The sequence below is a fragment of the Pseudomassariella vexata genome, assembly GCF_002105095.1.
Source record: "Pseudomassariella vexata strain CBS 129021 chromosome Unknown BCR38scaffold_9, whole genome shotgun sequence".
Taxonomy (NCBI): Eukaryota; Fungi; Ascomycota; class Sordariomycetes; order Amphisphaeriales; family Pseudomassariaceae; genus Pseudomassariella; species Pseudomassariella vexata.
Window position 1 is genome coordinate 1,338,909 of NW_024467964.1, and position 16,263 is coordinate 1,355,171.

Genomic DNA, 16,263 nt, shown 5'->3' on the forward strand with positions numbered 1-16,263 from the left:
CCCCTCGCTCGCCCAACTGCGGAACTGCGGGGCACTCTTCTAATTGACGACTGCCCCTCCAAACTTTCCCAAGCTCTCAACACCACTCTGAGCATCACCATCTACACGGGAATCAATCTCTTCCCTCGCGCCCCAGGCACAAATCCGTCAAGATGTTCAAGAAAGAGTAAGCACACTCTATTAGCACCTTTGAACTGCTTACCACCTAATAAACCACGCTAACCGTCTATCGATCACCAGATTGCCCACAGTCCCCAAATCCAAGCTGAAATCCTCAGTCCAGCGATCACTGCGGCAATCCCTTCTTACAACCTACCCGCTTCTTAACCGCTACATTGATGAAATCCTACCGAAAAAAGGCTCTCTAGAGGCCATGAAATTACCCGACCGCTACACGCTCTACGTCCTCGACAGCCAACCTTTGTTCTTCCAAATCGACACTGACACTCTGCTCCCCCACCTCAAGCTCGTCCACCGCTTTCCCGCCGGGTTCCCCAGTATACGCATCGACCGCGGCGCGATTCGCTTTGTCCTATCGGGCGCGACGCTCATGGCGCCGGGATTGACGAGCGCGGGCGGGCGGCTACCGAGTGGGGCGGGAGGAGACGAGGGGATGGATGAAGAGGAAAGGTGGACGCGCGAGCTGGAGAAGGGTGAACCCGTTGTTGTAAGGGCGGAGGGAAAGATGGAGGCTTGTGCTGTTGGGCTTTTGGTTGAGGGCACGAAGGAGGTCAAGGAGAAGGGGAAGGGACCCGTCATTGAAGAGGCGCATTACCTTGGTGATGGGCTTTGGAAGTTGAGCACGGATTAGATGTGTGATGGCAAGAGATTGGAGTTCATGGGACTGTTTGGGAGCATGCGGAACTTTATCCAAGCAAACGCCTTCCTGCTCGACAGACTGAAAGCCAATGTCTTCCTCGAGGGGCCACGAAACGCTGGCTTGGACCATGATTGGACGCTCCGGCAGTTCATTCGAGTGGGCTCTTGGATTGCACTTAGATGCCCAATACATGAGGGGTATAAAATACGACCTCATGCATTTCGCACCGGGGGGCTTTATGAGATACTGCCTCTGACTCGGGTGCACCAGGGCAGTATGCGCGGGCTTTAAGGAATAGACAGGGACGTGCGAAGTTCTCTATGCTGCGACTTATGATAACTGTTGGCCCAACTAATACCTCTTGTAATCATGATTCTTAACTTGGAAACTCGACGACTGTACGCAGCGCCTAGGTGCATAGCAAAAGACATGATTTATTCCGTGGCCAGAAGCATTATATAGCCATTCGCTTAAGATATCTGGCGAGTTCCGGGATTGAGTTCGAAGCCACATATGGTGTAGTACTTCGAGAATTAAGGTTTCAAGTCAAGCTCAATATTACTACACTCTACACTCCTTTACTACAAGGGACAGTCCAGAGCTACTATCATGTGCATCATGACAATGAAGAAAACTTATCGTTATATTTTTGTACTATTATAGCTAGCTCTCTTTATGACTAACTAGTATCTACTACTGTCTACTTTATTAATGTCTTCCAACGGCTATAAGTTCTAGACGGTGTTATTCTTTTCTCTAGGCTCAGATGATATGAAAACATATTCGAGCAAGCCTATACACGGCCAAGCAATAGCTCATATGGTTCTGTACAATCAAAGAATTACAGCACACTCGACCAGATGTTTAATTATTTGTTCTCCTTGTATGTCAACATATTGGTCGGTGTAGGAGTACGAGGCCTTCTGCGTCTTTGCCTTGTGTCATTGAGGTTGGCCCAGTGCTATTCTAAAGTCGACCATTCTAAGCATAATTGCTCTTCATAATAATATCTTTATTACCCGCCGAATCGGTTGCATTGATAGCTTCGAGCATGTAATTCCAAACTTCCCGTAGTCATACATAATCAAGGAACCTACTCTCCACATACCTTATTGTTGGGTCGTAACGGGTGACTACCCATGTCAATGTTGCGCAGTATTTCTGACGGGCGCGGATGTTGTATTCGATGAACTGCTTCGTTTTCCTGCTGCTGATATCATTTCTAATGCCCATTGGACATTCCACAACAGTGGCGCATATCCTCCAACTCATCAACTCAGCTTGCAGTACTTAGCGGTGCCTTCTTCCACTTCAGCGTTCATCAGCCAAAAGGGCACCATCAACTGAGGGCGGATCAAGTAGCGATCCATCACGAGGAAGTAAAGTCCGCTGCAGCCCCGATGTATCTCGACCCGGAAAAGATTCTACCTCAGATTTCGTAGCAAGCTTGTCAAACACACCTGTGTTCTCCGAGTTGTTCAGTATGGATGAACTTTGAACTTTTACGGTCAAGTAACAGTTCAAGAACACGTTCTGTAGCACGTGAGTCAATATCTTCTTGTCTTTTGTCCCTGCCGGCAGAGTCCTTCAAGTTGCCTTGAGAGACCTGTTTTGACTTTTGCTGTCAGCCCCATCGCTAAGATTCCTCTTGGCTTCATGGGATAAATAGCTCTTGGGTAGGTAAGCCTACGAATTGATACTAGTACCAGGTGAGAATCTGTTCTGCCCCTACTCAGTACAGGTCGAGTCTCACTCTTCAGCTATGCAGCAGCTTAATACAACTCAACTCATTCGTCATCCTACTCCAGCATCAAGAGATCGCTGTGTTACAAACTTCACCTGCCGGTGGTCTCCTCGCAAACTTACTCCTCATCCTCGATTTCAGCACCTTCTGGGGTTGCTATGGCCGCTTATGCCCGCACTTCAATCTCGAGTTTGCGCATACCTCAGCAACTTGCTCTCCCTTGCCACTACCAGCCTCTTGATCGCAACAGTTTCGCAGCTCCTCTCACAGGCAACCCCTAAAAAGATTTTGAAGCAGTCTCCGTGAGCATCCTTTATTCTCATAGCAGCATACGCTTGCTTCCTCGTCTAAACTCATTGCAGCATTTTCAAACTCAAGTCTATCCGAGTACCCAGGGTAGAGAAAATGCCCGATAGGATTGCGCTCGAGCTTCTCGCCGCGCAGATAGAAGGAAACGGAGCAGATGTAAAAGGCTGCAATGCTCTGATTCAGCGAAATAAAAAACTCTCCAAGACGCTCATTGGTCTTATCTTGCATTCGATTCCCAACTGCGATCTCCAGCCGATTGGATACACTATTGATGACGGAATGGACAACTTCATGAACTTCACCATTGGCAAACGCCTACAGACGGTTTTATTTGTACGTCCCTGGTCATGCGTATCTGATGAGTCATGGGCGTCGTCAATGTAACACTTGTTTTTGACGGCTTCGAAGTTGTTTATCTCTTTGCAGCTATTCTGCTTCTCAACTTGCTTCTCATAGAGGGGAAGGTCAACTGTTGAGTTTCATACCACCGCAGATGACGAATTGATATGCTTGATTTAACGCTGCCAATGCTAGGGCTCAAAGCGTTCTGCTTCTTCAGGACTAGGGGCTGGTAGCAGTCGCAGGCTTCGTTAATTGATGATGTTTTGAAAGGATGATCTCCGAGCTGGAATAATGAAGCATGTGCACTGAAGCTGTTTTCACTTGAGCCAGGTTGGGTGAGCCTTCTCGCGTCCTCCTGAAGATGTCCAAACAGTGTACATCGCTGTGGTCAGATATAGCTTGTCCAACTTCGTTACCCGATCCCTGCTCTAAAACACAAAAATATAGCGAACTCCCATAAGACCCTGGCAAAACCCAGCGGTGCATTTGGCGGATACTTCGTGGTGAGGATAGAATATGTATAACAAAATAAAACACACAACCAAGGGTGTAATCGCATGAATTAGCTCGGTATTTCAGCATATCAAACTGACGTAATGTAGTTGTTGTACCTGGGTGCGCCATTGATTTTGCCTTCCGCTATGTGGGAATACCTCTGAGGGTATTAACGGCATGCCAATAGTGGCAAGTACAGTGTAACCCAATATGTGAGTATAGTAAACAAGCATAAACATCATCTCAAGCAGTCAATTTCCCTATAGAGTTGAACTTTGGTTAGTTTATTTCCTGTTTTTTTTACGTCCCTTCAAACCTGAAGCACGAGAGTATAACAGCATATACAACGCAATTGAACCCCAATATAGTATGATTAATGTTGAATACTTGCTTAGTTGGTATAGGATTGGATACCAGGGATCAGTTATATCTACGAATCACGTGCCTATAAAATAGTCCCGGCTTTGCATCGTATCGCCGTCCCAAATCGTGCTCACAGTGCTATTCCCGTTGCTTTTGCTACCAAGTTCGAACACATACACACATATTTCGTGAATTCATACCTGTGCACATGGATGTTATGGCTGATGCCATCTAGGCTGTGACACCTGTGACACCATCAGATGAACGTACTTCCACGCCCTCCTCGTCTCTTGCCGTCTCTTGCTTTGCCCTTTTCTGATCCCGTTTGTACATGAAGGCCACAGCTGCTGTAATAACCGCTTGGGCTACAAAAGCAGCGACCGAGAAGATGAAGCCCTTTTTAAAGGTGGGCGAGTCCACTTGCGGATAGGTAAGCAATGGCAACCAGGCGTTGAATGCATATCCCAGTGAGTTCATGATTCCGATAACAATGGCGCGTTCTTCCGCATCAGCGCCACAGATCTCGTTAGCCCAACTGATAGAAAGTGGGCCATATGGAACGGCCGCACGCTGAAGAAGAAATGCAAACCACTTGAGCCCATCTGGAATATTCCAGATTGCTAGGACAAGGGCTGCGAATCCACCAAGGAAGGTCGAGAGAGACATGATGCGCGCACGGTGACGGATGGCGTCGGACACCATGGCGAAAGACACGGTGAGGACTAGCTGAATAGCTGAAGCGGCCGTAGGTATGATATTCTTATCGAGCGTTCCTGTCAGTAAAGGCTTGGCCTTGAGATTAACAACCTCTGATAACCCACAATTTGCTGGACAGATAAACCCTTGGCTTTGAGCCAGATAGACATGGGGTTGATACTGCTCGACGGTCCTGTATTGATGAAAATGATGTACAGGATCGAGAGGAGGTAAACGTGCCAACGGCCTAAAACCCACATCAGTATCTGACACAGAGTATGTACCCGTACAGTCTTACCAAAGATACGCTTGAATGCTGAGCGTCCCAATCTTGTACGTGGTGCCCTGCCGATACTTTCCATGCGTCTCTTGGCCAGGACACGATCCTATACATCGGTTAGAAGGAAGGAGGACGGCTTATCGAGAGAGCAGCACACGTACATTTTCATTGAGATAAAAGGCCTTCGTGTCTTCGGGGAGATCCGGCAGCAAAAAAAAGCCAGCAATACAGATTGGGGTGCTGATAATTCCGTCCATAATCTGTGCCCGTGGTTAGATTAAGATTCTTGCAAATCGACTGTCGCTGAGACTCACAAACAGCCATTTCCACCCAGGGAGTCCGCCAACCCCGTTGAGCCCCGTGTACACCCCAGCCTGAAGATATCCTGAGAACATGCTAGCCACGGCTGACGAAGCGTGGAATATACAGGCCCGTTTCCCTAGTTCCGATGGTTTATACCAAGATCCAAGAATGGTATGCGCTGCCGGGTAGAATATTGACTCGGCGACTCCGACAAAGAATCGGATTATGATGACATGATTCGACGTTTTTGCAGCGGCAAGACAGAAGGTTAAGAGAGTCCACAAAAGCTCGCACGACGGAACCCAGATGGAGGGCCGAACCTTGGTCAAAATGACTTGTGACGGGATCTGGCCAATGACGTAACCAACCGTCCAAGCCGTGTCAATAAGATTAATCTCGTTGCCATTCATAGACAGGTCTTCTTTCATTCCACTAACGAAAGCATTGCTTATGTTTGCTACAGACTCTCGATGTTATTAAATGCCACTTGTATATAAGGCAGTCTCAGAGAAGGGAAGAATGAGGGTTACCCACTTTGATCCAAATTCTTGATGAAGTAACCAAACGACAACATGGTGATCAAGAACATGTCAAGCTTCTGGATGAAGACGCGTTCCTCGTGAGATCTTTCCGGCTCATAATCCCATATATACGACCACCACGGTGCCTTTGGCTCGACTGCTTCGAACTCGTCCGAAGGCCCGCGGCTATTCTGGGACGGGCTGTTGACCACCACCTCCTTTGGCGGCTCATCTTTGCATTTGACGACCATGAAGGGCAATAGTGGAACGACTTCGGATGGATCACAGATTGAAAGTGATCGGCGAAGTTTGGACCTGGTAGTGTTAGTCCAAAATTCCGAACAGATGCAAGCTCAGTAGGAAATCGACGTCGGCTCACGCCTACATCTTGAATACATCTCTGTAGTGACCCATGTATATTCGGACACCGGGATAGGGAGATGTAGCGGAGATTCTGAGCTCAAAACCAGTAACCTCGCCGTTGCGAACCCACACTACCTGCAGCGGATTGCATCTGAATCAGTACTAGACAATAAATACAGGGGAGGCAAGGCCTTTAGATACGTCTCAGGACTCAAATCCAACCATGCTAATTGGACCTTTGGCTGTCGCAATGGCGGGGTTGGCTGTCGTGATATATTTTGCGATGAGGTGCTTCAGGGGGGGGATATTGTCATTGGCTAGTTGCCACCTGATTGGTCTATGTGATCTCTTCAGTCGTAAGCGCACTTGGTACTAGCCACGAACAGTAGAGAAGCAAACTTTGGTCCGCTATGGCGAGCTCGTTCGTGACATGTTCTCATTCCATAAGCCCGTTTTCAAGATTATAAATAAGTTCTGCCTGTGTTGTCTTGGAGACATCTCTGGTCTTTAGAGTCGCAGCAGACACAATGGCTTAGTACAACAATGCCAAAGAGTTACCGACTTCATGTGAGAAATGAGCATTGCCCACTTTATCTGAAAGGACATGATTCATTATTTGGATTACCTCCTTCAAGGGCAGTATAGGTCAATTTCCTTCTATCGAAAGGTCGTGACCATGTCTGAGTTCCTATTTTATATGCGAGGCATATATCCAAGAGACGACGGAGCCAAGGGATCATCGCACGGCGACATGTGCGTTGAAATCCACACTGCGCGGGTCCATCCGCACAAATTGACGCAGTGATGCCTCGGGCTTGATCATGCACGAACTCGTGTTGGCCGATCCGCACGTCGTGGTACATTGACGACGTACTATCACAGAAATTTACCTTCCCAAGTCTACCAAAGTGCCTATGTATACTCCATTGGGGCGATGTTTGCCGAGAGCTTTCAGCACGCGGTGACAGAATCTTACCGAATAATGAGGCGGCTGTTTACGTGACTGTTCACTAAAATCAAAACCACCATGGCCAACGATCTGTGTGATACCGTTGAGCGGGCTGATATCTTCACAAAGGTCTCAGCCACTTGTGTGTCTTTCAGGTCATAATATCAGGTATTGCTAACAGCAATTCAGGACGTATTTACGGTCTTTCTCCTAATTGGTGAAATTTACTAGCTGCTACTCTCAATGAAGTATAAACGTGTATGTGTTTATATATATATATATCGCTACCTCAATTATTTATAGTATATGCGATCTTTGGGAAGGATCGTTTCCTTTTTGCTTCTGTAACATGTGCGGCTATAATGGCCATTCATGCTTAACAGTTCATTGGGCCCCTACCTCCATGCTTAATATGCAATTCAACTTCCATGAGCACCATATCTCCTGGAGGATTTATGCTCTTGCAGCTTCCACTGCCATGCTTTGCCCTGAGGCTATCACCAAACACTGATCCCCGATCTCTTGTTGACTTCTTTTGATGGAGCAGTGTGTATTATATCAAGCTTGAAGCTATCTCTTTCGTATACTTTGTCTCAAGTTTAAGTGTAGCCATACAACATTTCCCACATTGATATTGACTTTAGAGAGATATGTCAAACTCAGAATGTAAAGTGAAAGTAAAGTCGTTCTAAAGCTAAAATTCATGAGTAAAACGTTGTATGATACGTAATTAGAAAACCGTACAATGCAGGCCCGCCTCAGCCCCGGAACTCATACCAGGGCTGGAGTGACATGCAACCATCGCTCAGGCCCAATTCAAGATGAATTAGTGATTAAAGTTGTGATCGAAGGCTAGGAAGTATGGAGCGACCATTCCAGGGCCGTTTGAGCCTTTTTGGAGAGTTGAGGTGACCACTACCCAGATATCTGATTTATATTTAGCTGGGGGCGTCACTAGCATGCCGTGATGTGGCCTAAGATACTTCATGAGAAGTTGCCCCAAGATTCTGGCGCGCCACAGATACGCAAGCCATATGACAGGCTTCAAATTCAGAGGAATAGAGCTGGCACGTCAGGTTGTAAGGCTGCTTTGGACGTCTTCGGCTTTCATGAATTGTCTACATGGACCGTCCAATGAACACGTGAAGAGCAGCTGTACTCAGTGTATACTGTACAACATCTTCATTAAGACTTATATACGATATTCTGATAGAGTACCTGGAGAATCAATGTTCTGAGTTACGAGGATTCCTATTCGCTATGTCATAGAAATATGACTTGCTGTGCTTATGCCATCCTTGTGCCAAGCCTGAAACTCCTGGGATACAACGGAAATGGGGTATTATCCTGACCAATGCAAACAGAAAAGTAAGCGCGAGGCTGAGAAAACCCGGTGTGCGCTGGAAGGATTGGGCAATTGGTGGTGACCGGACTGACACAACGTCGGTCATCAGACCATATAGAAATGATCGTACACATGTTCGGACCAAGGAAGTTGTGAAATACAAGGGTCCCATATAAGGTACTCGATACCAGCATTCATAAGGGATCAACGCTGTTTTCACTGTTGATGTTCGGCTGAGATGCGCGGTTGAGCGATGCCATCGGAGTCAAAACACCTATCGGGAATTGACGTCGTTCTGGTCTTCTCCTCGATTTCGTGCTCAGCAGAACTGTCAGACTATGTTGGCTCAGCGCCTCAACCAAAGAATGCTAAGCGTTGAAGACAAGTGCGTTAATGATATGCCCTTGCTGCCAGCCCTGGGCTTGGAGGGACGAGCTCTCCTTAAGGATCTTGCCCATGTAGGCGACTCGTATACGCTTGGTGGCAGGAAGCTACGCATATGTTAGTGGTGACGAAAAGTGTGGGCAGGATGGCGGATGACGTACCTTAGCCTCTTCCTCAATCTTACGGGACAGTACCCTGACGCTTTCCTCCGAACCAATATTGATGATAACATCTCTAGCGTTCTCGCTCAAACGGGCACGGACGTTAACGAGGTCTTGGACATTCTCAACTGCTTTGCCCTTTTCTTCGCGGCGTCGCAGGGTCTCGTCAACTTCGAGTGCGTCGGTGGTATCCCCAACCTCGACGTCCGGGCCAAGACCATCCTCTCCTTTGCGGTCTGCATCAACGCCAGCAGTCTCCGCGTCTCTGTCATTGGCTATATTGATGGGATCGCTGACAATCCACTCTGGTAGAGCATAATGGTTTCCCAGCGAGTCGTAGGCTCCATTCGCAAGATCGCCGGTGGGGAGCGTGATGTCGGCAGCTTTCAGAATGCCCTGGGCAGTAGCCATGGCAGTTGCACCCTCATCATACGCGTTGGGCTCCCAGAGGACCTCGAGAGCAACCTTCAGCGTCTGCCAGACCTCGGGTCGGCCTGTCACCCGGGTGTCAAAGAAGTCGGCACGCTCTTGGGCTAGCTGGGTGGGTGTCCATGTTCGGTTTTCGGCGGCCCATCGGTGGCGGCGCAGGGGCTTGTCGATATGCTGGGACAAAGGCTGCTGTTGATGGCTATGTCTTCGGGATCGGTGGGTGTTGGAGTTGGGGTGCGAGGGGGAGTGCGACTGCGAGATTTGGCCGCTCTCCTCAGGTGCCGAAGCTTGAAGTTGGGGTGAGTTGATTGCTCGAGCAGAGCCGCTTGGCGCGCCGCTGGGATAGGGAGCATTGGGGCCCACAGGACGGGAGAAACAGCAGCCCTGCCATATTGATGGTTAGCATGTTGACCATAAGGACTCTGAATGGCAGTTGTGGAAAGGGTTGGACTGGGTTGCAGCTTTTCGGATGGACAGAGCTGCCCTACGGGAGGCTGCTGACTTACCATGGCACCGACTTGAGATGGTCTCCTGTTACAAACAAGGCTTGGAGGACATTGTGTGCACAAAAGTCGCAAGACTATCACTACTTAAGTCTGAGCGCGGCTGTGTGAGCAAAAGCGTGAAGAGCAAATCTGCGGAATCAAAGTGGAATGACTTCGGAGCTAGCGCGACGAGGTCGATAATGCCAAGCCTTCTTAAAGCTATCACTGACAAGGGTTATTGACCCCCAGTTGCCCCGCAATGAGGCTTTCAAGTCCAATGGAGGACCCAGGGCAGGTAGGGCCCCATGATGTTTTGGCACCAGTGAAAAGTGCCATGCTCCAGTACGTACCTCGCCAAGATTATTAGACAGCTCTCACGAACAGCTACTACAAAAGAATGCGTGGAAGTAGAGAGGCAAGTTGTGATTGTGGATTCGACCTCTCACTAAGAATACAAGCGCTTTGCAAGCACTGTTGACAAAATGCATACGGAGCTTCACGGAGATGCGAAACGCCAACATTATGCGATTGGCAGATCCAGACCTATTCGCATGTTCAATAAACTCCTTTATCGATCATTATCTTCGTAACCCGAATCTTCTGCAATGACATCATCTTCAACCACCACTCCTTGAATGTGCAGCCTATCCGGGTGCTCCTCAATCAGCTTGAAGGCACTCTCAACCTCGACCTTTCCCACATCGGCCTCATTCTCAGGTATACACCAAATCTGGATGCAGCCGAGAATAGCAATCGCCGCGCAACTATACCACGCGGCCAAACTACCCCCAACACTGTATATAATACCCACGAGAGGCGGGCTGACGGTTCTTGCAGCACAACAAGCACTCATGGCCAATCCATTCACTTTGCCCAACACCAGACTCGACGGGCAAGCGTTCTTCAGCAAGATCAGGGCACATGGCACACAGATGATGCCAAAGAAATTCTGGAGGAACATGGTCACGTAGATGCCAAAAGGCAGAAGCCATGCCGGCTCGGTGCCGAGAAGCAGGGAAAGGAAAGGCATAGGTATGTAGGACAGTGGGTACAGGAGAACGGTGACGAGGAACGAGCGCCATACACCGACATTTTCGACGAAGACGGGAAAGATGAGCCCTTGGATAAAGAGGGCGATGATGCCGTTGACGGCCATGTATGTGCCCACGTCATGAATGGTGAAACCTAAACCACCATATATGTCAAGGTGTGGTCCCAACTCAACCGCAGGGTCCCGTTTATCGAGGAGATAGATGGGCAAGACAGACCCGAAGGCCATTTGGTGGTAGGATATCAGGACCAGGGAAAAAGTAAGCATGATGATGGTGAAGTTGTACCATTTCTGCTTTGGAGGCTCTGGCTCTTCGTACTGCTCGTACTCATGGACATGGTGTTGGTGGTGGGAGGCTCCCAGGACAGCGTGGTCGTGGGGGAGGCGAACTGAATGGATGGTGCCGAAGGAGGACCGCCGGAGATCGAAAGTCTGGCCAGTGGCGGTCGGGAGGCCTTCCTCAAGGAACAAGGGTTTGGGCCCGCCTTCACGGATGCTGCCGACAATGGACCGGGAAATGCTGGTGACGCGGAGAAGTGGAGACGTCTCATTGACATCTTGGTTGGCAACTTTTCCGTGTCCATGGCTACCGTCTTCCTGACTTATGAACATAGGGTTTGTCTCTTCGAGAAGAAAAATGCCCTGGATGACAGCTATGATAATAGTAGCCACTGCCACCAGATTGGGCAGGAGGTAGGGAAATCTCCCGAAAACCCCGTCCACGGGAAAGACAGAAGGATAAAACCGAGCGGGCTGAGCCAGAAAACCGCCCATAGCCGATCCGATGATGGATCCCAGTGCCCATACGAAAGGCTGCACTGCGTACGCCTTCGGCTCGTGGTCCGGATTCTTTACCATCTCAGCTACCATGGTCTGCATTACGGCCACATTTCCGTTCAACGCGCCGCCGACGAAGCGTGCCAACAAAGCAACCCAGTACTGTTTGGCGAGCCCGAAAATCAAACTCGAGATGGCCACGCCCACGAGCCCAAATAAGACAACGGGCTTCCGGCCATATCTATCAGAGACGACACCCCAGAGCATGGCAGTGAGAGCCTCGGCAACGGCGTAGGCCGAGACGAGCAGTCCCGCGTAAAACTCGGCATTGGTTGCATCACCGCCGTGCAGGTCCTGGACCATTACGTACGTGTACGCCAAAATGGAATTGAACGCAATCGGTTCCGAGAAGCGACATATTGCTGTTGGCGTATCTCATATCAGTCTCCAAGAGCGTAGTAAGGTGGGTAATGGCGTGAAATTCACCGAGAATTGTAAGCTGCTTGGTGGGGAAGACATCGTCCTCATCCCTTGCCACCTTGTTCAATTGTCCATCCGCCTGCGGCTGCTGCGCGTGTTCCATGGCTCTGGCGTCGTCTCCTCTTCTCTTCCAAGGGAAACAGGAAGAGAATTTCGAATTGAAGAAGACGAGCCTGCAGCCCAGTTATTAAACGTTGAGCTGCTGCGTTCAACGATATTGAGAAAGCATGGGGAATGACCGGCGTACATGTAAAGATGATCGCATCGGGCGGGTGCAGAGGGTCTTTGGATCCATGCAGTTGCATCTTGGTCAACAGTAGCGCGGTACTTATCAGATGCTGGAGGGACCGTAAATATACGAATTTGGGCCCACACAGGCCTTGGATTGGCTGCCGAAGAAGCGGTCGCAGATAACGCAGCGCTCAAGCCCCGTTTCTGTCACGCCCGGACCGACACTCCGGGCCTAATCGAGTTAAACGCCTGGCTGCCTTGCAGAACGCGACGACGTCCAGGAGCCTAGTAGAACCAGCACTGGAGCATCTACGATGCTCGTAGATTGCTCTTTGCCGCTGTGTCGGTATTCCCGTTTGGGCTATGTCGTGCTTTCGTCATCGTCGCTCAAGTGCTGTTGTTTTCCGACAAGCAACGGTTGTTGTACAATGACAGTGGATCCAGGGAGACATATGTACGCAGCATAGATAATATCGGACAGATACCGCGGTCAATGTCGTGGTGCCAAACCCCGCAATCATGCGGGGCTTGATTGGACAACTGGCAGCCGAGTATGTCGTGTTTCTGTTGTGTTATTATCAACGAGCGCAATTTCTATGAACTTGTTGCGCATTGCGTCATATGGCATACCGAGTATATGTCGAACAAATAGGTTGGATTCAAGTACAAACCTACCGTACATATGGCGGACTCTATGAGGGTGGAAGGGACGAGTTGAAAGTCAATATCAAGGTCATAGTTAGACATTTTATGATCATTACATGCTGCTTAAGTATACCCAGCTGTAGATCAAGTTCTCGACAGATGGAATAGCATAGGAAGTCAAGGCTTGTATACCGGCTACTCACTGCCCCAATCACAAATTAGCTATAGCAGGGATATCATTTTAAATATTAACATGCGTGATATCTCTATGACATCCATTTATAATAGTCGTAGCTATAGACCACCTTGTCCCCTTTCTAACATCACCTTCCTGCTTAAGTGAGTAGCGACAAGCAGAACAAGATTGTCATCCTAACGTGGCATTACATGTCGCGAAATCATATTTTCTCTCAGGTAGTTTCTACGTCCCAGTTGCTGTTTTGATTCTCAATAAGCACCTGGGCTATTTATTTCTCACTGCAATTGTCTGGAGCTCCTTTATCGTCTTAGGCTACCTAAATTTATATACAGATGTTCTAAAAGTCTGGGGATTACCCCGCTAAAACATCAAACTGCTACAGGGTACTTCTATACTAGGATTTAGCTATTTCTCTATGCTTATAGGCGATTTTAGAAATAAAGTAGAATTAAAATAAAACTTAGCGTATAGAGGTCAGTATTTTATATATTTACAAATATTCTGAAAGGTTTTTGAACTTTCGTTAATAACTTCTTCGAACATCGTTGAATTATCGAATCGAGTAGGGCAATCGATTCCTAGGGAGTGTTTACTGTAACGAAACCTTTAATAGTTTAGCTGCGTAAACCACTAAAGAGTCTGTAAGGGTTTGTGCTAGTAAGTAAGTCCTGCTGCGGAGTCCTCAAGCAATAATATCGGGGTCTGACGTATGGAGTAGAGTGCTTTGGGTAACTGAAGTATTCAAGTAGGGTAATTAGGAATAGAGTCATTTATAACGAAACCTCTAATAGTCTAGCTGCGTAAACCACTAAAGAGTCTGTAAGGGTTTGTGCTAGTAAGTAAGTCCTGCTGCGGAGTCCTCAAGCAATAATATCGGGGTTTGACGTATGGAGTATAGGGCTCTGGGTAACTGAAGTATTCAAATAGGGTAACTGGGAATAGAGTCGTCAAGGCAGTTTGCCTCATCAATGGGTTAGATTGATGCTTAGATTGATCACTGAAGTAGAGACTGTCTATCTATGAAATGCCTGGGAGTCCTGTCCCTTATATGCCCATCTCTCCTTCTGTCAGAGAACAGAATGCCATAGGCACCAGTGGGTGTCAGAACACTGAACGCAGGACACCGGCGGGCCGCCGGAGGGGTGTTTCGGACAAAAGACTCCCGAATCATGATTACAATCTATGTGAAGCTTTAGGATGACGAGAGTCAAGATCCTTGGCATCGCCGACCCTGCTGTTATGCCGGGTCCAAGCGGCGGCCTAGCTATCTATATAAGGATCATCTCGAAGTAGGATAGGGAAGGAGTTGTCAGAGCCACAAGTGTCATCCGAGGCGGGCCGGCTTCCACCAGGTAGGAAGCCGTTTGTGGCGGCTAGAGAGCCGCTTGGGGCGAATGAGAGCCGTTGAAGCCGTTTGCAGCGGATAGGGAATCGCTTGGTTGCAGATAAGGAGCCGCTGTCCAAGATATTGGCCGAAGTCGGAGGAACACAGACATACGGAAGCAAACATCCAGAATCCAAGAGAGAACCTCGGCTGGCTATAAGTAAGGAGTCGAGACGGAGGAAGATAGAGAGGGCAGAGATCAATGCATCACCGTGGGCACCCCTACCTGAGACCGCCAGTGACCACCCGGTGCTACGTAGGAGGGACGCCCGTTACTCCCCATCACTCTGTACTATTGCCTTCGGCCTAGCCGTACCCTGACACAATATAACCCATTGGTGAGGCAAACTGCCTTGACGACTCTATTCCCAGTTACCCTACTTGAATACTTCAGTTACCCAGAGCCCTATACTCCATACGTCAGACCCCGATATTATTGCTTGAGGACTCCGCAGCAGGACTTACTTACTAGCACAAACCCTTACAGACTCTTTAGTGGTTTACGCAGCTAGACTATTAGAGGTTTCGTTACAATAAATTACCAACCTATTCCTAGTTACTAGGCTAGACCTTCTTAACTTTACTACGTCGATTAGCGTATATAACGACTATTAATGACATAATTATACCTATTATAAAGCCCGTCTCGTCGAAATTATAGAAATCCTTATCTTAGATACTTATAGCGAAACCTCTAATAGTCTTGCTATATAAAATACTAAAGTATTATATAGGAGTGTATAATACCAAGTTCTACTAACGTAGTCCATAAGCGAACGGGTCACCCAACCGAACGGGTCACGCCCATAGCAAAAAATAGAACTAAACTTCCTAACTTTACCACGCAACTAATTCTCGATGGATTCTGCTCAAAAAGAATCTCAATTACTCCTTGCAACTCAGGCCATCAGAAATGACTCAACACTTACCCGTGCCACGCCCCACCTTTTTTGATTTCGCCGAAGCTCACCAACTAAAGTTGGTGCTGGACACCAAGTTCGCCAGGACACCAAGTACGCCAGATTTCGCAAACATCCATCATTACACTACCATTTAACCACCAAAACGACGAAATTTTCGAGCTCGCGATGGCTTCACGTCTGTACGATGCCGTTCAATACGCCCTAGAACATCCGGAAGCCCCAAAAACGAGGGTGGCAGCTGCTTTCAAAGTCAAACGCGAAACCCTCCGCGATCGCGTCAATCGCCCTACAGACACCAAACAGCACGGCGGCAACAACAAGACCTTTACCAAAGCCGAAGAAAAGGCTCTTTGCAACTACATTGATCGGCTTGATCGAATCAATCTGGCTGTTCGCCCGGAGTTTGTTACAGAAGCTGCCAATCTGATCCTTTTGAAGCGGCTTCGGGCAACGGATAGCGAAGGCCGGCCGATTGAAATCCCTACAGTCGGTACGAAATGGACCACGCGCTTTCTAAAGCGTCATGGATACTTCCATCGAACGCAAAAACAGCTTCAAGCTGAACGTCAATCTGCTGAGGACGT

General features: G+C 48.4%; 4 protein-coding genes across 4 annotated transcripts; 1 reads left to right on the forward strand and 3 right to left on the reverse strand.

The window, feature by feature from the left end:
• Positions 1–152: 152 nt before the first annotated feature.
• On the forward strand, positions 153–811 carry BCR38DRAFT_410854 (translation machinery-associated protein; the record flags this gene model as incomplete). Its single annotated transcript, XM_040858517.1, has 2 exons — positions 153–166; positions 241–811. The coding sequence occupies 2 exons, from the start codon at positions 153–155 to the stop codon at positions 809–811; spliced, it is 585 nt and encodes a 194-aa protein (XP_040714278.1).
• A 3,493-nt stretch (positions 812–4,304) lies between these two features.
• Positions 4,305–6,124, reverse strand: BCR38DRAFT_458949 (major facilitator superfamily transporter; the record flags this gene model as incomplete). The annotated part of the gene is made up of 6 exons (XM_040862229.1): positions 4,305–4,832; positions 4,895–5,016; positions 5,068–5,155; positions 5,211–5,309; positions 5,364–5,809; positions 5,887–6,124. 6 exons carry the CDS (start codon positions 6,122–6,124, stop codon positions 4,305–4,307), a joined length of 1,521 nt encoding a protein of 506 aa, XP_040714279.1.
• A 2,774-nt stretch (positions 6,125–8,898) lies between these two features.
• Positions 8,899–10,013, reverse strand: BCR38DRAFT_410856 (uncharacterized protein; the record flags this gene model as incomplete). Its single annotated transcript, XM_040858518.1, has 3 exons — positions 8,899–9,021; positions 9,076–9,888; positions 10,011–10,013. 3 exons carry the CDS (start codon positions 10,011–10,013, stop codon positions 8,899–8,901), a joined length of 939 nt encoding a protein of 312 aa, XP_040714280.1.
• A 383-nt stretch (positions 10,014–10,396) lies between these two features.
• BCR38DRAFT_438490 (major facilitator superfamily domain-containing protein) lies at positions 10,397–12,622 on the reverse strand. The gene is made up of 2 exons (XM_040860587.1): positions 12,304–12,622; positions 10,397–12,239 (listed from the first exon to the last, which is right to left on the reverse strand). Exons 1-2 carry the CDS (start codon positions 12,398–12,400, stop codon positions 10,558–10,560), a joined length of 1,779 nt encoding a protein of 592 aa, XP_040714281.1. The 5' UTR covers positions 12,401–12,622; the 3' UTR covers positions 10,397–10,557.
• Positions 12,623–16,263: the final 3,641 nt, after the last annotated feature.

Excerpts from the sequence above, each read along its gene's own strand:
- BCR38DRAFT_438490 (XM_040860587.1), bottom strand. The coding sequence starts at position 12,400 with ATGGAACACGCGCAGCAGCCGCAGGCGGATGGACAATTGAACAAGGTG. Across the intron at positions 12,240-12,303 it reads CAAGCAGCTTACAATTCTCG|CAATATGTCGCTTCTCGGAA; the intron begins GTGAATTTCACG and ends ATACGCCAACAG.